Raw genomic sequence first — 20660 nt, forward strand, 5'->3', positions numbered from 1 at the left:
CGCCCGGCCCGGCCCGGGTTGTAGGGGCTCCCTCGCGCCCCCGCCCGGGTGTCCTCGGCTTCCCCGAGGGGGTCTCCTCCGCCTGCCCCCGGCAGCGTGCGGCCGCACGGCCCGTCCGGCAGCCTCCGCCAGGAGGAGGAGGAGGGAGCGGCGGCAGAGGAAGGCGGGCGGCGAGCCCTGCTGGGTCGGGTTACAGGGAGCCATGGAGCGGCGGCGAGGCGGCGGGGGCGGGAGGGGACCGCCCGCGGGGCGGCCGCCGTGCCGCGGGCGCCCCCCCGGGGCTCCCCGTCGCTCCCCGCCCCGCGCGGAAGCGCGGCGGGCGGCTCGCCGGGCCGCGCCGGGCCCCGCCGCAGCTGCTGAGCAGCGCCGTGCCGAGCCGAGTCGCGCCGGGCGGCGGGAGGAGGCGCGGGCAGGCAGGTGCCCTCCTCCCGCACCGCACCGCTCCGCTCCACGCCGCTGGCATCGCCGCTGCGCCGCACGGCGGTGGGCAGCGCCGCCCAGGCAGCCCCCGAGGTCGCCGCGGCCCGCCGCCGGGGGCAGCCCCGCCGCCGCCTCCCCGCGCACCCCCGCCGCCCCGATGGCCCCCGCCGTGCCGCCGTCGGCCCCCCCCCGCCGCCGCCGGCCGCGGCGGCCCTAGGGGCGTCGGGGCCCTGCGCTGCCCGGCGGAGGGGAGGCGGAGGCGGCGGCGGCGGGGCGGGGGCGGAGGCGGAGGCGAGGGGGCGGCGGAGCGGCGGCGGAGCGGCGGCGGAGCGGGAGCCGGCGGCGGCGGCGGCGATGGACGAGTCGTCGCTGCTGGACCTGCTGGAGTGCTCCGTGTGCCTGGAGCGGCTGGACACCACGGCCAAGGTGCTGCCGTGCCAGCACACCTTCTGCCGCCGCTGCCTGGAGAGCATCGTCAGCTCCCGCCACGAGCTGCGCTGCCCCGAGTGCCGCATCCTGGTGGGCTGCGGTGTGGACGAGCTGCCCGCCAACATCCTCCTCGTCCGCCTCCTGGACGGCATCCGACAGCGGCCCCGCGCCGCCGGGGGCGCCAGCGGCAGCCCCAGCGCCGCGGCCCCCGCGTACCCCCAGCCCGCCGCCGCCCCCAGCGCCGTCGCCGCCGCCGCCGCCTCGGCCGCCGCCAGCCTGCGGGAGCTGGCGGCCGCCAGCCGCAGCGCCCTGCTGGGAAAGGTGGGTGCCGGGCCGGGGGCGGGCGGGCCGGGGGAGCGCGGCCGGGCGTGTGCGCGTCCCCGCGGGGTGCCGGGCGGTCCCGGTTTGCGGGCGGGACGTCCCGCGGGGCGGCGGAGGCTGTCTCCCCGCAGGGCACCGCGGCGTCGGCCTCTCTCCGCGCTTGCGGCCGGCGGTTGCCCCCACGATGTAAAGGTGGAAGCGAGGGGAGGCTCGGCCTGGGGATGTCCTCAAAACACTCCGGGCGGCCCCGGGCGGCGAGAGGGGCCGGGGCCGTCCCGGGACCTCCCCGCGGGGGCTCGTACCGGCTCTCCGGCAGCTGCCGCACCGACGGGGCCCTGGGACAGCCACCGGTGTAGCAAAGCTAGACGTGGCTCCCGGAGTTAAGAACCACAGAGTGCCTCGAAAGCGCTTTTATTCGTCGTGTCGGCCTCTACCAGGTGTCTGTCAGGTGCAGGCAGGAGCTGGCTCCCGTTCTCGTGCTGCCTGCGGGGATAAGTCGCTAGAAATACTCGGCCGGGCCGGTCCCCGGCGCTTTCATCTCACCCCCGAGTTTTCCCCTCCGCTCCCGGGGCACGGCGTGTGCGGTTACGGCCGCGCAGAGTCCTTCTGACAGCCGGAATTGAGTGGGGTTTGAAGCTGAAGTTTCCCCTCCCAAGGGAACGTAATTCCATTTTTATGTATAAGGTGTGTGATTTATTGAAGGAGAGCACTGCAACATATGCATTTATTTATTTTAAAACTGCAATCGAGTGCCCGATCTTGCTCCCTTTAAAATCAATGGCGAGGGTTTCATTGACTCAGAGGGGACAAGATCAATTCTTCCCAGAGTTCTGTGTTTTTATATAATTCGATATGGTAAAATTTACTGTAGTACCTCTTCAGGAGACTGTGGAATGGAGACTCTCTGAAGACTGTGAACCTCATCTTATTTCTAATGTCATATATATAATGGATATATTTAATTGTCTTTGATCTTTCATGAAATCTGCTTGAGCTGTAGTTTAGTGTACAGGCTTTTGATTTGGAAAGGTCAATGCAGAGATTCCTTGTGAAGTCGTATCGCTATAGTAAATGTTTCAATTAATTCATTTCCTTTTTTTTTTTTTTTCCCTGAGAAAAATGAATAGACCTGTACCGATGTTTTGAAGTTTTGCCTACAGGAAATGATGGCAAATGCCATACATTGTTCCATAAAATTCAATTTTGGAGTTTGAAGTGAAATATGCTTGGCAATATTTCTGTAAGAGTAGATCCTTTATTACTGAGCTGTAGACCACAGTGATCTTCAGGTATTTAATAATGATTTGTCAAATTTAGAGAAGAAAAAAAGGCGGTGGGATTCTGCCCTCTGCTTTTTTGCTCATTTGTTTTTCAACTAAACTTAGGGTTGCAGCTTTGTCATAGCAGACAACTCCTGTCATGTTGAGTTTCAGCATTACAAAAAGGGAAGTTTGAATTCATTAAGCAGTTAAAATACGGTATCCTCCTGGTCTGGTTTGATGCCCAGATAGTAGTCTCTTACAGGAGGTAGGGTCTGCATGGAAGGCTTATTGCACCTGCAGGGTTTGTGTTGTGGAGGCAGGCTCTTGCACCCTGACCAAGCTTTTGTGACCATCCAGCAAGAAGACAATCTCTGGTTGTCATATCCTTAAATCCTAGTCAAGCTAGGATGTTACAGGGGGGTGTGCATGTAAGGAAATGCTTGATGGGGAAAGTTACTTGAGAGTAATTTTATATCTTAATGGAAATGTTTAGAGAAGTTGAATTTTCATTATTATACCATAAACTGGCAGATTTTTAAGATGTTACTTCCCTAGCCATTATTGCAGATAACATATCATAAATAAAACCACATCGCGTTCTATCGTTTTCTGACTTTGATTGAATAGGACTTCAGCGAGCATCTTCAGTTCTGTTGTCTGCTTCTGTGTGGGTTGTTACCCATCTGAATTTCATAGAAAGCAAAGTTACATGTGGCCTAAAAATAACATTTTGGCTTTTATAGTTAACAACTGCAATTTTTTTCCCCTTGCTGGGGCTAATGGATGATTCTGGGGCAGTGGGTCCGCTGGGGCACAGTGGGTCTGTGAAAGTGTTTGCTTGGCCTTTTGACTGACCGCACAATTTCATCCTGGAAATCAACGCAATGTGCTTGATCCTTACAAGGTTCATTACCTTGTGAAAGAAAGTCTGAACTAATCTGCTTTTAAAAAAAGCAGCAGGGGAGAATAATCCTCCTTGGAGCTGCTGATACAGCTGATTGCTGAGCTATCCTGGAGACAAGAGTACAGCACCTCTCTCTGTACTAAACAATAGATGGTACAAACCAGCCTAGAATTAGGCTTTTTGAGACTGATACCGAAGAGCAGAATTGCATCCCTCTCGGTCTTACATTGGTCTTTGACAGCTTTGCTCCCTTTGAGAGAGCTGAAGTGATTCTTTATGATATATACTTTTTTTTTTTAATTTCAGAAATTGCTGTAGATTTGCTGCCTGGGGCTTAAATGCAAATTACACGATTTTACTAATTAATACCTTTCATTTTAGGTAATGCGGTGTATAAAATGGGACATACCATTATGGGCTTTTTTGGTTAGGAAGGAAAATGCTAATTGTGAAATGTAATGGCAGAGAGCCAAGGTCAGTTCTATTACACTTCAGTCTTGCCCAGATCCTCGGACCGATATGTTAGAATCACACCAGGGATCTGTTTCTCTTAGAGTTTTAATTAACCTTAGAAGACAGAGCAGGGTCAGCTTCCATGTTGCTATTGTACCTGTGTTTCGTTTCTACACTTTTTACTTTGGGGAAGTTGTCTTTGCCTAGATAGTATTTTCTAAAATCAACAAACGTTGTTTATCACTTTGGCAAAACTCTGGGGGTTTTGTATTTCTTTATCTTATCTTTGGTCCTTCTTTTCCCACAGTTTATCCCAGACTTGGTCTATCCAGAGTGCTGAAACCCAGCGTGAGAGGGGCTGGGCTGGGGATGAACTGGCTCTGGGGCTACTCCTAAAGTTGTCCAAGACCATTCGTCAGAAACACTTCCAAAATACTGCAGGTGTTTTAAAATACGTGGTATACATCTTCAGCATGAGTGATCTGGAAGTGGTGTTTACCTACTAATATATGCTTGAAAAATATTTGGGATGCAATTGATATATAGTGGTATTTGACCTTTGGTAAGCCAGTTAGTCTCCTAATGCCTCTATGTCAGCCTGTAAAAAACCAACTGTCTGTTTCTAAATGGTATAGTATATTTTGGGATGTTCCCATTAAAGATGCTATGTAAATGCAGGGTATGGTGTTAGGCATCACAAAAGGGTCCAACTGCTGAAAGAGCACACTGGAAGAGTGAGAGAAAGGAAATCCAGCAACTGTTAGAGTGGCCCCCGCAGGGAATAAAGCAGGAGCCTAAGAGTGGTTTATAATGGTAGGCACATTACACACAAGGTTATAATTTATTGGCTCCTCTGTTTCCATTACCACTGTAGAATCACTCGGGGAATTCAGGTTCTGTCAAAGTAAATGGCTCCCTTAGATTGTAGAGGCATTATGGTAAATCTGCTGCCTTTACTGAGTGTGGGGTTTGGGTTTTGGGTGGGTTTTTTTAACAATTATTGCAGTTTATCACTTAGATCTTTTTCAGGAGTTCTCAAGATCTGATAGCCAGCTAAGTATATGCAAGTTTAATAATTTCCTCCCAAACCAAGCGTCTCCCACTCCAGGTGCGGGGTTTATTGCTTGTTTGCTTGCAATACAAACTGAGAACAACATTTGCATGAAAAAGAAACAACCTAGAAAAACAAAACATGTGTCTCGGTTTTCCCAGAAGAGAGAACATGGCCGAAGTGATGGATAGGCGTGCAGTGCGTTACCAGACTGGGGTATACGTAACGGTAGAGAGTAAGATGTGCGCATAAGGAAAATGATGTGTCGGTGTGCTTGAGTGAAGTGACGGATGGGCTGCACTCCCCTGTGTTGCGCTGGATGCGTCTCCCATGTATCAGCTTTGAAGAGCTATTCCACAGTTTTAGGTGGCAGGCTGCCATTTGCTAGCCCAGGGGAAAGGGTACTACCCTTGGCTTCACAGGAGTTTTGCAAGCAGAGGGAGCAGCGCTAATTTGCTATCTAGGCTTTTCAGTTGCTCTGTTTGTAGAAATTCTCAAAAAAAAGACATTGAGTCATTAATTTTTATGAGAGTCCTGCCTCATCCTACACTGGTTACAGTGGATTGAACATGGAGTAGACCTTGGGGTAATTTTCCACACCCACGTTTCCTTCTTGGATACATTGTCTATCAGGTGAAGATCCCATCCTGGGTTACGCAAGAGGAAGCGGATGGAGCCTGGCTTCTGTACGCATTTATATCTGTCACAAACAGCAGTGGGTTGTGTAGGGGACACACTTTGTCTTGGGCAGAGGAGACTCTTCAACTTGGCTTTTTAATGTGCACAGTTAGGAGTGCCGTTCTTGTCAGCAGTGCCCAGTATGCATAGGCCCATGGGTTTATCTTACTTTTGTTCTTTCTTTCTGATTTATCTGCTTCTGATACTGTAGTTTGGCTGGCCAGTGCCTGAACTTTGTCATAAAGCCATCCAAATAGGACTGATACTCCACGTGTCAAAGTCTCTGCTCTTGAGGATTTTTTTTTTGTCTGACAGATGGCTAAAAAATGTGTTTCAATGCGAGAGATGAACAATCATACTAAAGGGTATTGTGAAAAATATAGCCAACAGTATTTAAAATCCCAACAATTAAAGATGTCCTCATAGAAGTGAGTGAGTACGGGAGAGGGGAATGCTGAAGGGCTGAGTCAGATAAATTCATCATTCATTGAGTTCTCACGCTTTTCGGAAAAGCCACCATTTGCAGGTGTCATGTCCATTATGTTTTCCAAAAATTCAGTATTTTTACCCATCTTTGGATGATGCTGTTAAGTTTTACTTACAAGCTAGAAGAACGCAGGATGGGTCTGATGTGACCATAGGGTGCCAGTGTTGACAGTCTGGATTGGGATGGCCAGGAGCGCCTCAGTCACACCTAGAAGAGTTGTGGGGCCATGGAGAGGACTTTGTGCCACCAGCCCCAGACTGTCCCTGTTGGTTTGTGTCACCGTGGTATGCCTCTGTGGGACTCCTCTTGCTGTCAGATGTGAATGCTGAGTTTAATCCCTGCACGTCATCCCTCTGAATGATTCATGACGAATGCCGGTAATGCAGAGCGTATGACAGTGTTTGGTAGCTGGTTCCTCAAAGAGAAAATGGATAGACTTTCAAGACTCTTAGCCCTGAGATCCTGTGCACATTTTAATTCTGGCAATTTTTGACCACCTCCCCCAAACCCCTGCTATTTGGGGAGACAGCACCGTTCTGGTTTTAAGGCTGAAAAGGCATGGAGAGTGTGGTCCTGTGTGGGATGTGGCCATTGACCTCCGGTGAGATGCATGAACTTTCTGAGCTTTACATTTCCCAGCTGAAAACCTGCCCCAGTAGCACTCATCTACCCTCCCAGGCTTCGCAATTTTCAGAGGGAAGCTGCCCTACAAACGCAGAGTTATTACTAGAGAGGCTGGGATTTGGGGAGATTGAAAAACGCCGATTGTATACGCTGAGGCTACACAGTTATTTTCTGCTGTCGAATGGGCTTTCGGCAGAGATGCTGCACTTCGTTTGCGGGGAACGTGGGTGCAGGGATGCAGCTACGAGGTCCGTGTATGGGCTGTAACAGTACACTGTATTCCTTGTTTCTAATCTTATCAGTTCATGTTCAGGCAGACTCCTGGTGCTGGCCGGGTGCCCAACAGGTCGGAGCGGCTGAAGGCGCTGGCTGTTAATGCCGTGTGCCTGTACTTGCAGGTCAGGGGGAGGCTACGCGCGCTCTTTCCAGACAAAGCTGCGTCCATGCGGTCAATAAGATGCTACATAAAATGCTACGGCAATATTTTATTTATGCCACGGAGGATTTTATGCTCTGGGGAGGTCTTTTCTTACAATCTAGAGTTATTTTTGTTCGCTGTCTCGTAATTTTAGGTTAATGATCCCATTGCAGTTTTAACTTGAAAAGTCTGTCTGGGTCCTTCTTGAGTTTTGCACTGTTGTATTTAGAATGTCCCCTCTAATTTCACTATTCTGTTCAACATTTCATGCTGTCTCTGCTAAGAAGCACTGCTTACATTTCAGATAAAAACCCTAATTCCCTCTCTCAGGGAAAAACATAATTCCGGAGCTATGGGATGCCACTTCCTTTTGAAGTTGTAGATCACTCTTTCTTAGAAGCCTTTCCTTAAGCTTCAGAAGGCCGGTTATAACTAATATTTCACTCTGATTAATATCTTTAAGCATTGCAACATTGTATTTGCTGACCTCTACTGCACTGGATTCATTCAGTTTTCGGGGACTTGGTGACTTCCATGGACCAAAACTGTTTGGGATGCATGCGGTTTCAGCTTTCCAGCACTCACTCATCACATATCGAGCTGAATTTTTGCAAGCGTTTTCAATGCGGTCTTGTTAAAATCTGATATTTTACAACAGGTTTTCCCATTCTGGGGTAAGCTGTCATGGGAAGAACCCAAAATTAGTTCTAATAGGACATGAGAGCCTGGACAAAGATAAACTACGGGATTTGAGAAAGCTGCATGACCTTGGCCTTGCCCCAGCTCCCACAGCAGCTGTGCTTCTGCAGCTGGGGAGGGAGCAACAGGGAGAAGCAGTGCCAGCTGAAAGCTACCTATTTATCCCTAGTCTTGCACCAAGCCAAACTGCTCCTGATTACAGAAACCTCTTGCGTGGAGCAGACTGGTACTTTGGTTGGAAAGTTACTGGCCTGACTATTATGCTGAAGAAAAAGTGGAACCCCACCACCACACACACAACAACCAAACAAAAAAGGAGAGTGAAAAAAATTAGAAAAATTTCTTCCTGGTGCCTTGTGCAGATGGGGCTGGGAACAGGTTCTCCCCATTCACCAGCCCCAGATCCTCTTTCTTCTGCCAGTTCAGATTCCTCTGACAGCTTGAGCCGTGCCTTTTCCTGACAGTTCGGGGCGGCGAGGGGGTTGCCGATGTGCTAGTTTTATTTGCTTGGCTCCGTTACCAGAGTAATGTTAAACTCGTTACCTCCTCTTTGCGGGAAGTTTTGCTTATGTTGCTAGAGCATTGCTGAAAAACCTTTAAAGTTGTTTAAATAGCTTTAAAAAAACCCCTGCAGCATGTGCCCAATAATTTCATCTAATTGTCCTTGCATGTAATTTGAACGGTTTTATTCAGTTAAAAAGAACAAACGTTAATTTAACGATACGTGCACATGAGATGCCTCTCAGTTCAGGGGAAGGACAGAAGGAGGGAATATTACTTTTGGTATTAAAAAGACATTTTGTTTTCAAAAGTAGAGAGAAAAATGTAAAACATCTGGAATTAAGAGCACTTTCTGCCCAGTCTTTTAAGCATAACTTCCATCGGCTCCACAGAACTTGCTGTGCGCTGGTCGCTGTTTAGCCGGGGTCACCTGTGAATTCAGGCGATGGGCAGCCTAATAGCTGCCCAAAAGGCGCTGATGGGGCTGCACCCCTCCTCTGCTGGGGGTCACTAGGAAGGCCTGGTGTCTGGCACCAGGCTCACCCCTCTGCACCTGGAGGCCAGCTATCGAGGGGTTAAATAGCGAAAACCACGGTCGGGTTTGTCTCACAACTGGTTTCTGGCACTTTCAAAGCATGGGTTGGCCCCTGCCGAAGCTTGGCTTCTTGTCCCGTCAGAGCGGTCGGGATTTTTGGTGCGACCGGTCTGTTTGCGTGCGGTTGACCCGATGGCAGAGGTTTCTGAAGGACACACGTCCTCGTGAACACTGTAACGCTGTTTCTGCAGCAGGTCTCTGTCTTGCCCCGTTTTGGAAACCGGGAGGCTCAGCAGTCTGGTTTGCAGCGCTGGGTGCCAGAAGAGGGAAGGCTGCGGGATTCGCTAATTAAAAAAAGAGAGAGATGGGACTGTTTTCTTTCGCCATGGTGATCGCATGACATAACTTGACTCAGGGATGCTGAGGAATTTTCGTCTGCTCTCGAAGGCAACGGGGCAAAGGTGCAAAGCCCCTCCCTGCTCTGTGGCATTCAACCACGTTTCGTTTTGAAGATACCTTAAGTGTGTGTGTTAATGAGGAATTTGTCCCTCGTGTTGGCTGTCAGCTGGAATATGATTTATCAGACAAGTGAAACTAATGCTGTATATGGTTAAGGAGTGCTTTTCTGTGCACAAAAATGGTGTTTATGGATCGACGCTTAGAGTGTCTTTCTGCTGTTACAGCAACAGGCATGAGAGTCTCATTATTCAGGCAAGTTAGCATTAACTTTTTTTTCCAAGTTTTTTAAAGATCTGATCCAAACCACTATGAATTGGCCATTGCTAATTTTAGAATGGTCTGCTTGCATGAGATAACAAATCCCAGTTTTAGTTTGAAGAGAAAATATTTAACCGAAGGCTGGCAAGATCGTTATCAAAATGCTAATGATCATTTCTCCTACAGTCTCAGTTATTTTCAGAGGGAGGCCTAGAATAGACACATCATCTGAATAATATTGATTTTAATATGTATTACTGTCTCATTAAGCTGTTAAAGTCTTTCCCCTTCTGGACAAAGGTTCATTAATTGCTGCAGTTGATGTATCATTAAAGTGGGTTTAGGTGCAAGATGGGTAGAGGGAAAGAGAGATCTAAAATGCTGATTGTGCCGTTGGGATGGGCTGTGGGTACAGATATTACGGTCCTATCCAAAAAGAAAAAGACACTGCTGTGTTTGGTGTGCTGCTGCCTGATTGCCTTCCGAGGGACAGCCAGGTCAGCCAAATACAGGCACTATCGTATTTACTTTACTAAATGATCGTTTCAGTAAATATTATTGAATGTGTTTATTTGCAGATTAATTTCAGGCTAATTCCAATCAAAAACTCCTCTGTGAGTTACTATAAAGAGATACGATTTTATGAACTTATTTTTTAAATTTCTAATTTAACTTTGAAACAGTTTTTTACAAGCTGCCTTTTTACTGGCTGCCTTCTTACATGTTTTGAAATGCTTTTATTGCAGCTTGTATCAGGTTTGCTATATTGTCATCCCTATAAGCAAATCAATACGTTTTCATTTCCAATGATAGTAATAATGTATGAATTTTTAATTATTTGAACCCAGTAAAGTAGAAGGAAGATTTTGTTTTGATTGATTGTGTTTTGATTGATTTCAGTTAACATTTATTTATCTGTAAATAAGACATGCACATACAAATGTATATGTGTGTGTGTAATATATATATATGTCCCTGAACATATAGTTTTTTGACAGAAAAGCCTGTCCCATATGCAACTGAGTAAATCATGCAGTATTGTCGCTGTGCGATGGGCACGGATGTCATGCTGTGTCATGGCGCAGTGGCTGGTCCTGCTGCATCTCAGGACATGTGCCTGCTGTGACCCCCCGGTGACGGAGCATGCCTGCTTGAGGGATGATAGGTGTGCACGTAGGCAGCCTCCTCTTGCACCCCGAAAATATGGTTGTTGTGTGAGGGAGGAGGGATGTCCAGCAAGAGGGGCAGGAGTCGGCTGGAGAGGAGGCGGGGGAATGGGTACCAGCCTTCTGCGAGCCGCCTGTCCCTTGAGGACGCTGAGGCCTGTCGTGACGGGCTCTTCTGGTCCTCGCTGCCAAGCCTCCTTGTGGTTTTGTGCTAAAATGTCACGAGATAAGAGACAGAAATAGCACAGGCTTTCCTGGCAGAAGCATGAGCTGCAGCACGTCGAGTGGGCAGGATTCATCAGCGCTGGGGCTGCTGCTCCTCGCCGGCTCTACGCAGGGAGGGTGCAGCGCCGCAGAAGAGGCAGGCGTGTTCAGTCCAGAGCATCTTGTGTTGCAGCCAAGAGTTTTCGTGTGAAGAGCCTCATTCTTTCACATACTTCCTTTCTAAAACAAATAATAAAAAAGCCCTTGGAGAATACAGTCATACATACACGTCATAAAATACAGTAAAATAATAGTTGACAACCATGAGATGAATTTCTTTTTGCTTATTCTCTTCTGCTGCGTAGGTAATCATGGTGTTAGATCATAGTGGAAAACATCTGATTATTTATATTTCACAGTCACTCAGCAATGTAAAATCCAAACCAGTCATACCTTTTTAATAATGAAAAATCAGTACGTTATTTTCTAAAATGAAAGTATAGGACTTTGGATCTATATTGCACAAAAGATACTTTATTTTTTTCCTAGCCTGAGTTTTATCTGTTCTTTTGATAAACACAGGACTTCCTTTTATATGCAGTCAGTCTCGCTTTTATCTAGGTACATAATTTCCATGGTGGGGCTATCACTGTAGTCGTTACTGTTAAAAAAATTTTAGCACACTTTAAAGAAGGGGCTGTGCAGGTTTCATCATCTGCAATAATATTGTTCAGCCAGGGAGAGGTCATTTTGTGCTTTTTAACAAACAAAAACTCAACAGGCAGGGTTGAATGGCTGTCTCCCACTCATCCCAGGCCTCGAAAACAAGGAAGCAAGTAGCTAAGGGGAAGGTCAGTGTCTTCCTCCCTTTGTCTTGCCAGCAGCACACTGAAAGAGATGCAGAGGTGTAGAGAGCCTCAGGGCTTTTGCTTTCCACTTTCTCTGATTCCAGTGTTTGTTTCATATGGATTTTATACTGTCGAAATCTCTGTTGCTAAGAATTGTTTTTGCCTATTCCATTTCTTTTTTAAAAATACAAAACAGAGCATCAAATATGCTGCCTTCTGCACTGTGTAGCACTGAGAAGATGAGCCCTGTCTGCCCCTGAATGAGAGCGGGAAATGGGTTTGGTGCACCGAGTCACCGCGGTCCTTTGGGGGACTCGGGGGAGTTCGTGATGCTCTTTAATGCGTCTCCTCTCCCGAGTGTTTCGCCCACCTTGAAAAAGTTACTAAAAATAGGAACTCCAGAAGCAAACTGCTGTGTTAGTAGCGATAACAGAAGATCCAGGAAAGGATCTGTGTCATCGTCCCCTTCCTGCAGCACTCTGTCCCCGGTCGAAGACATCCAGCAGGCAGGAGTGGGCAGGAGCAGCCTGTGCAAGGGGTGGGCTACGGCTCTTCCGTCCCCCTTCCCTCTCCACGTGCGTCCTCGTTCTCCACTGGGCCAGGACAGCTGCCAGTGTCAGGAGTGGAGGCACAGGCACGGGTGGTTGTTGAATCATTAGCCTACCAAATTGACACATTTGCATCCTTTTTAGCCTATACTGCAGAGCCTGGCTTTCAGGCTGCACATCGTCACTCTTCTCTGTGCAGTGGACACAGAGAGGGACCAAGAAGATGAGCTCCTTCCAGAGAGGAACCCAGAAGATGAGCTCCTTCCAGAGGGATGATGAAATGCTTCATGAGTCACTCGTGATGCTGGTGGTCGGGGATCCTGGGAGAGGGGTGTGCTTGGCGGTAGCTAATGACAGGATGACTGTACCAGGTTTAGTCATACTGAAAGGCAGCATGGGGCTGTGCAGAAGACAAGAGAGGATCATTTCGGATGTTTGGTTTCCTGTGGGAGTAGGGCTCGTGCAATAGTTTAATCTTAAAAATATGAAGGGAGTGTTTATGGAGAATTTGCCCTGACAGCAATGTAGGTTGGAGTTCGTGAGTGTAGCTGGAGTCTGTGGGCTTGTGCCATGGCATATTTGTCATCAAATTAAAACTCCCTAGACTCACCTTGCTTTGACCACTCTTCATGTAGGCCACCGCCTGCTTAGCAAACAGCAGTAGCAGCAGCTGTCTCCTGCCCATGAGCACGGGAGGAGGATTCAGGTGATAACACTCATGCCGTGCTGGGCAGTTTCTGCACTAGGACACTGCCCTGTCAGAGGGACCCTTACCTGTTTAATTTGATCACTTGAGAATGAATTCCTCTGGTTATCAAAATCGTGATGAAAGCAGGCTTTTGTTAGTATCAGTCCATTATCTTGGATGTAGGAGAAGCGTATTTCATTTAACCCTCTCCATAGCTATTGGAGGGAAACTTTTTGTTGGTACAGGGTTGGAGTTAAGAGTCTGAGCTCACGTTTAAAATGAGAGATCATGGGAGATCAGATAGAGTTGAGGTTCCTCAGCTGCTCTGATGCTTTCAATGAACATGTGCTTCCTTGACGAGTCAACTCATGACTTAAAGGTTTCAGATAGTGATGCCGACTCCCCAAATCAGTGATTCCTTTCCAATGCCAGTGAAAAAATAGAAGCCAAACACAGAGCAAAGACTGTGGTCACCCTGAAGTTGTCTTATTAGCCCATAAACCCAGAGCAATTGGCAGTGAGCAGATAAAGATCAGAGTGAATCTCAGGCAAGACAGTAAAGGCTACTTGGTTTTTTTAGTTGGGTTTTTTCCCTCTGAAGAGCTTGCTTGGCTGATGAAGTGCATTAAAAGATGCCTCTATAGCAATGTTTCACTTTTTGAAGTTGTGTAGCTGCAGAGCCAAGAAAGTACGGGGACACCCTGACCTTCATAGTGTTCAGTATTCTAGCTGTTTAGTAGATTTGTCTGAATGAACTTCACATAAGCACTGTTTTGTTTTTTGTAGCTTTTTTCAGTAATTAATGAAGGAAAGTGAGTAATCTGCTACTTGGCAGTGCCGCTAGGCACGTGGCAAGAGAGCAAAAGTCTCTCTCTGTAGTGGAAAGGATGAACTGATTTCTTTTTGTAGTTCTATCTCCTCTTCCCCGTCAGTCCCTGTAGCTCCAAGGGACTGCAGATTTTGAAGCTAAGAGTGAAAGAGCTGTAATGCCCAAGCTGCTCCTAGGGGCACGTGAGAGCCTCGAAGGCCTCTTTAGGACTGTGACTCAGTTTTGGTGGGAGGTGTGAGAAATCACTACTGTAGTAAGTAGCAATATCGTAGCACCTCAGTAGAGCCGTTTCTGAGAGTGTTGGTGGAAGGAAATAGTCTCCTTCCTAGGAAGAAAAACTTGAGGAACATTGTTCAAATAGCTTTGCTTCATTGACTTGGTGCAAATATTATTCAGGATAATGGTTTGCACTGATGGAGTTGCTGTATTACTTCACTTTAGATCTGCCAGGTGTTACTATTTTCTGCTCTGCATGCCATGAATAGATTTGACTTTTCCCTCTTATTTCATGTATTTACTTTCTTTGCACACACAAGAAGCAAAAGGAAATGGTTTTGCCAATAATAAAGGTCTTGCATGGAGGCTGCATCCCTGCCACCGTGCTCCCCATGCATTCAGGCTGTGGAGGGGTTTTGCAGGTTCTCCCTCGGGGTGTGGGGGGACATGTTGTGTTTTAACTTGGGCTTGATAGGAGGTGACAGCTCAGAAAGCCCCCGCAGCCCACCCTGTCCAGTCCCATGCTGCCGGTGCCCCTTGCTGCTCACAGCCACCTGGGCAGCAGTGGGTCATCTGGGTCTATTGCTATCACCCCTGCAGCCTCTCAGCATTGTCCCCCTGCCCCATCGCCGTCACCCCTTGGCCCCAGGAGGCCCACAGCACGGGGTGGCAGACTGCCGGTGGCGCAGAGCTGTGTGGTTGCTCAGACACTCCCTCCCTGCCCATTTTGCAGACACTCCCTGCCCATTTTGCACATGAGCAGCATCGCAGCAGAGGTGAACCAAATTAATGGTCAGTGTCCAAATGGAGATCAGTAACAAGTGGTGTCTGTACTGACTGGTACTGTTCAGCATCTTTGTTAATGACATAGACAGGGGGATTGAGTGCACCCTCGGCAAGTTTGCAGATGATGCCAAGCTGAGTGGTGCCATTGATAACGCTTGCAGGAAGGGATGTCATCCAGAGGGACCCTGACAGGCTGGAGGAGTGGGCCCATGCAAACCTCACGAAGTTCAACACAGCCAAGTCCAGGGTCCTGCGCCTGGGTCAGGGCAGTCCCCAGTATCAGTAGAGATTGGGGGATGAAGGGATTGAGAGCAGCCCTATGGAGAAGGACTTGGGGGGTACTGGTGGACGAAAAATTGGACATGAGCTGGCAATGCATGCTTGCAGCCTAGAAAGCCAATCGTATTCTGGGCTGCATGAAAATAAGCGTGACGAGCAGGTCGAGGGAGGTGGCTGTCCGCCTCTACTCCATTCTGGTGAGACCCCACCTGGAGTACTGCATCCAGTACAAGGGTCCCCAGTACAAGAAAGACACGGACCTGTTAGAGCAGGTCCAGAAGAGGGCCACAAAAATGGTCAGAGGGATGGAAGACGTCTTCTGTGGAGACAGGCTGAGGGAGTTGTTTAGCCTAGAGAAGAGAAGGCTCTAGGGAGACCTTATTGCAGCCTTTCAGTACTTACAGGGGCCTTATAAGAATGATGGAGAGAGGCTTCTTACCAGCGCCTGTAATGATAGGACAAGGGGTAACAGCTATAACCTGAAAGAGGGTAGATTTAGACTAGATATAAGGAAGAAATTGTTTACGATGAAGGTGGTGAGAACAGGTTGCCCAGAGAAGTTGTGGATGCCCCATCATTGGAAGTGTTCAACGTCAGATGGACGGGGCTTTGAGCAACCTGATCTAGTGAAAGATGTCCCTGCCCATGACAGGGGAGCTGGATGAGATGATCTTTGAAGGTCCCTTCCAACCCAAACCTTTTTAAGATTCTGTGACTCTATTACCAGGGAATGGGCACAGAAAACAAGATGTGGCAGACACAGATACAGACAGTGAAAAGTAAATACTGTAAAATGCATGTTTATGTGTTTTGAGAGGTTACAGTAGTTCAGATCTCTACTGTTGATTCTTCAAACATCCTGATGCAGTGAAGACACTATAAGGAAAATTGCATTTTTGTGCTGAAGGGTTTCTTTGGGTATAATGCTTCCAAATTAAATATAGAATTGGATAAATATGCAGTCATTCTCTTTTCTTTATTTCATCGCAGCTTTACTGGAGGAATTCTTCTGATTTGCAGAAAGGTTTATAGTGGAAAAATTGTTTGACATCCATAGCAGGTATAGTCTCATCCTTAATGGATTGTTTAAATTTCCCAATAGGCATATTCTGTTTCTGAACAATAATAGTAAATTCTTGACCTTATGTTACAGTTTCCAGTTCTTTAATAAATAGAGCTACCTTTAGTTAATGTTTCTTAATTCCACAGAATGCTATACAGAAAATATAGTAAATATCAGTGCTGCCTTTATAGATGAGAAGTTAAGGCACGTCCAAAGTGACCCAGTACCAGCATCGCAGAGCCAGGGAGTGATCGCACGCCTCCAGACTTGAGCAGTGTGCTGTTGTGGCATGTGATGTGCTCAAGCTCTTGTCATCATCCTTGTGTTTGGAAGGAGCACAACAGACATTTCACACTAGATTTTGTTCTGGTTAAAGAGCTTTGATGAGTTTCACCTCCTTTACTGTGTGCTACAGCTCCATTTGGCCTATATCCAAGTTTAGTTAGTTTAGTTACTGAAATTGTTTTCCTGTTCTATTTCCTAGTATTAAATTGTTGTAAAATTAACTGGAAAACTACTATTATGTACCCTGTTTCTTTCTTTTGTCTTCACATTCTGAGTCTTTTTTGTTTGCCTCTGTTTATTTTTCCTTTGCTTATTTTCTCTTTTGTTGCATCTATGAAGATTTTGTTCTCAATTTTCATGTCATTTGACATATGAGAGAAGCCAAATAAAATATTTCACATTTCTGTTTCAAGTTAAAAACCAGTTTTTATGCTGAACAATAATTGTATTACAAGGAAGCCTGATGTGCCCTCAGTGCCATTACAATATGTTGAATAAAAGGTAATTTAATGGAAACAGCTCAGTATTTGAAAGTTCACTGCATGAAAATTGGATTTTTGCCTTTTATTATTTACATTGCACCTTATTCATATTTAAGGCCACAGGGATTATCATCCTCCTTAATGACTTTATTTAATAAAGACTTTGCATTTCACAGTATAGGACCTAATGCAGGCTTCAATCTGCTATCAGGATTTCAATTAACTAGCTTTGGCTTCAGTTGCCCTATAAATCCTATAAATATATCTAAATAATTAATTTGCTTTCACTGGATTGTAGTGGCTACTTTTAAATACAGCTGCTATATACTTAGCTGCTAAATGATACAAGTGTGCTCATAACTTGCTTTTATTTTTTATTTTTTTAAAGATGACGTGTCTATTAAGGTGACTGGCTAGACCAGGGCCCGTCTCCCAAGGTAAAAGACCTCACAGAGGAACTGTAGTTATGGCTGAGGACCATTGCAGCTGGGATGCAAGTGCACCTTGAATTTTGGGAGGAAAGGTTAGGGGCAGGTGGATGTCGTGGATCAGCATATCCCCTAATTGGGCTGAAGGGCTTTGCATCCTTTGATCGTGGTTATGTATATTGTGAATCAAGGGCTGGACGTAGCTAATTGCAGGGTGGAGAAGCGATGACAAACATAGCAGACAATGAAATCCTGTTGCTCTTACTTTTGGGTCTTCACCTATGCAGAATCACGCACCCATGGTAACTTTTCTGGTCGAGGTTTTCTTTTGGAGTTACATTTCAATCTTCTTGCTAAGTGTGCAAAACAAATAATGACGTTGACAATTTTTGCTGCAGCCTTTTGGGTGTTGAGAGAGACTGAGATTTGATTTTAAGCGAGCCTGATAAACAGTCAGACTTGAAAAGGTGTGCCTCAAAAATACAAGGATAGGGCCTAGCATTTTCTGAATTTCTGCTTGTAAATTCTCTCCCCTGCACGCCAAAACATTGATACCCTGAAATAAGGAATCAGCCATGGGCCAAGTTCTGGGGTCAAAACAAATAACGAATGGGTGCTAGTTCAGCGGGAATCATGCAGCGTCAACACTCAGCCAACCCAGCACCCACTAAATATGCCTCCCCTGCTCCAAAACAGAACAAAAATCAGTACCAGCGAGCTGCAGGCAGCAGCGCAGGCAGCAGCGCAGGCAGCAGCGCAGGCATGCCGGCCCCTCGCCAGCGCAGATGAATGTGATTCACCTAAGAGCAGCAGGACTGAATACGACTTGGCAGCTGTGGAAAAGCGCTGTTGATCTGAGAGTCCCAGTCTTTTCCAAATTATTCCCGCTGGCTCACGTCCCGAGGAGGGAAGATTTGAGACCTTCAGGGACCCGCAAAGACCAGGATGCCACTCAAATTTAAAATGCTTAAGTTGCAATAATTAGAGCTTTAAAAATATTTTTCACCTATCAGTGCATGATTAACTGGCTGTATGAACTCGAAGGGAAACATAATATTTATTAAACATAGTTCACTTAGTCATTTTGGCATTTGATATGCAAAGATTATGCATTTTTCCCAGGAGTTATCTTAATAATTTCAGCATGATAACTTTAATTTTAGAAAGGGCTTTTCTTTGCTAAAGGGAGGGTTATCCATGCATGTGTACAAGGAAAACTTTAATTAAAATTTCTGTTCTCCATTGTTTCAGGAGTTTAAAATGCACTTTCTCCCCCATGAGACAAAAAGATTGCTCATATTTACAAGACTCAAAGGGTTAATGTGTGAAAATGAACACATTCAAGGTTATATTACTGACAGCTCCATTGTGCTGGCCAAGGAAAAAGATGAAGCACAGCTTCAATTTACTTCTCTTGCTAAATAGTACTTTGTTCTGTATTGTTAGAAGAAATCATTCCATATCTGGAGATGATGGAAAACATGGAAATCATGATACTGCCTCTGCTGACCTTAATATAATTTTTTTTTTAAACCGTTTCTCCCTTGGCCCTCGTGGAAGGCTTGAAAGAGAAACCGCTCTGTTTTTCTGAGGAAGATCTGAGAACTTGAGATGTGATCCTCCTTTTTGGTGCCTACTGCAGCAGATAAAATACGGAGGAGTTCTCCTTATGTTTGTCCAATAGGGGAAGCTGATGGTCTCAAATACATCTGCTGTGGGAAAAAAGGATGTGTTTAGTAAGTTCACAAAATATTAACCATTTGGTACATTTCATTTATCCATGGTATAGAAGATTATTGTCAGTGTTAGAGAATTGATGAATAAACTGGGGAAAAAAAAGGCAAGATAAGCTCCCTCTATTTCCTGTAGGCTCCTGCAAATTTCCCTGAAAACTTGTTTCTATGAATTTGAATGGAAAAGGAGAAACTCTGGGAAAAAAAAAAATCCGTTTCTTTCCTTTAACAGATGTTGTTGTTTAAAGGACAGTTTTAGTAAAAATATAACTTTGCTGTAAATCAGTACTTATCCAGAGTAAACTCCACCCATGGAGTACGCAGTCCTTCAGAGAACCCAGAAGAAAGGACACCAAGGTAGTTTCTCTCATTGAAAGCTATGATTAAGGATGCTGTAATTACTTCTTGGGAGATGTTCACTTGTGCCTGCACCGCCCTCTCCTGTTGAAATCCTCCCAGAAAAGGCAGGAGGGAATAAATCCCTATGCTGCTCCAGCTTTCTCAGGTTTCCTTTCGTGGTGCTCTTGATGGGGTTGTCACCTGTCCCTCTGAAAGGGTTAGGATTTACCACTCAGACGTTCTTTGCTGGACCAGTAGCCCTTAAATCCCATGTACATCAGCAATACAGGTCCAAAGGAGCCACATCATTGGAAACTGCTCATCTACTAACCACTGGCTGGCAAAGCGGCTCCTGTACCAAGAAGGAAAGTAAACCACGAAGAATATAAATGTTTTGATTCAGGAGTTGTACTTTTCTTTGGAGATTGATAGCAAGTGGTCAGTCTATTAAGAAGGAAACATAGCTCTCACTTCAACTCACTGCCTCAGAGAGAAACCTTCATTTTGTTGTTTTATTTCAATATAAAACATTATTATTTTAACCTTAAAAATAACCAATGTTACTGATAGGAAATTGTTTGTCTGCTAAGACAAACAAATTCATCTGTAGCTAATATGAATGGTCTATTGCTCCTTCTGTACAAGGAATGCAAATCTCTCTCTTGGCTGTTTGTGACCAATCTGACTTTCTAATATTTGCCAGTGGAAAGGCCCTGGCTCATTTCTTTCTTCTGAATCATATGTTGATTGTCTCATTTCCTACTGAAGCGATTAAAGCCAAGCTGGACATACAGAGACTATAACTTCTACAAATAGCTTTGCTAAGCTGCAATGTATATTATTAAAATTTCTAAGATTATCTTCTACTATCAGCTTATTTAATGCCCTAAAGCCTTCTAAATGAGTTAAGAATAAATGATAGGGTTGTCCACTGTGGTGGGTTGACCCTGGCTGGAGGCCAGGTGCCCACCAGAGCCGCTCTCTCACTCCCCTCATTCATTAGACAGGGGAGAAAAGGTATAACGAAACGCTTGTAGGTCGAGATAAGGACAGGGAGAGATCACTCACTAATTATTGTCATGAGCAAAACAGATCAAACTTAGAGAGGGAATTCATCTGATTTATTACTAGGCAAAACAGAGTAGAGGAATGAGAAAATAAAATCAACTCTTAAAAAACTTCCCCCCACCCCTCCCATCTTCCCGGGCTCAACTTCACTCCCGGCTTCAACCTTCCCCCCCTCAGCGGCACAGGGGGACGGGGAATG

The 20660-nt window shown here is 46.3% G+C and overlaps 1 protein-coding gene across 2 annotated transcripts in view; it reads left to right on the plus strand.

The window, feature by feature from the left end:
* The first annotated feature begins 234 nt into the window (after nt 1-234).
* Nucleotides 235-20660, plus strand: part of SH3RF3 (SH3 domain containing ring finger 3) — a 259257-nt gene continuing 238831 nt past the window's right edge. The window contains exon 1 of one of the 2 annotated variants that reach the window (XM_054846908.1): nt 235-1170. In XM_054846908.1, the coding sequence (XP_054702883.1) occupies nt 775-1170 (396 nt within the window). In that variant the 5' untranslated portion in view covers nt 235-774. The remainder of the gene's footprint in view (nt 1171-20660) is intronic. The other variant, XM_054846898.1, reaches the window with a different exon arrangement.

Source organism: Grus americana, chromosome 1 (assembly GCF_028858705.1).
Source record: "Grus americana isolate bGruAme1 chromosome 1, bGruAme1.mat, whole genome shotgun sequence".
In the NCBI taxonomy this organism is placed as follows: domain Eukaryota; kingdom Metazoa; phylum Chordata; class Aves; order Gruiformes; family Gruidae; genus Grus; species Grus americana.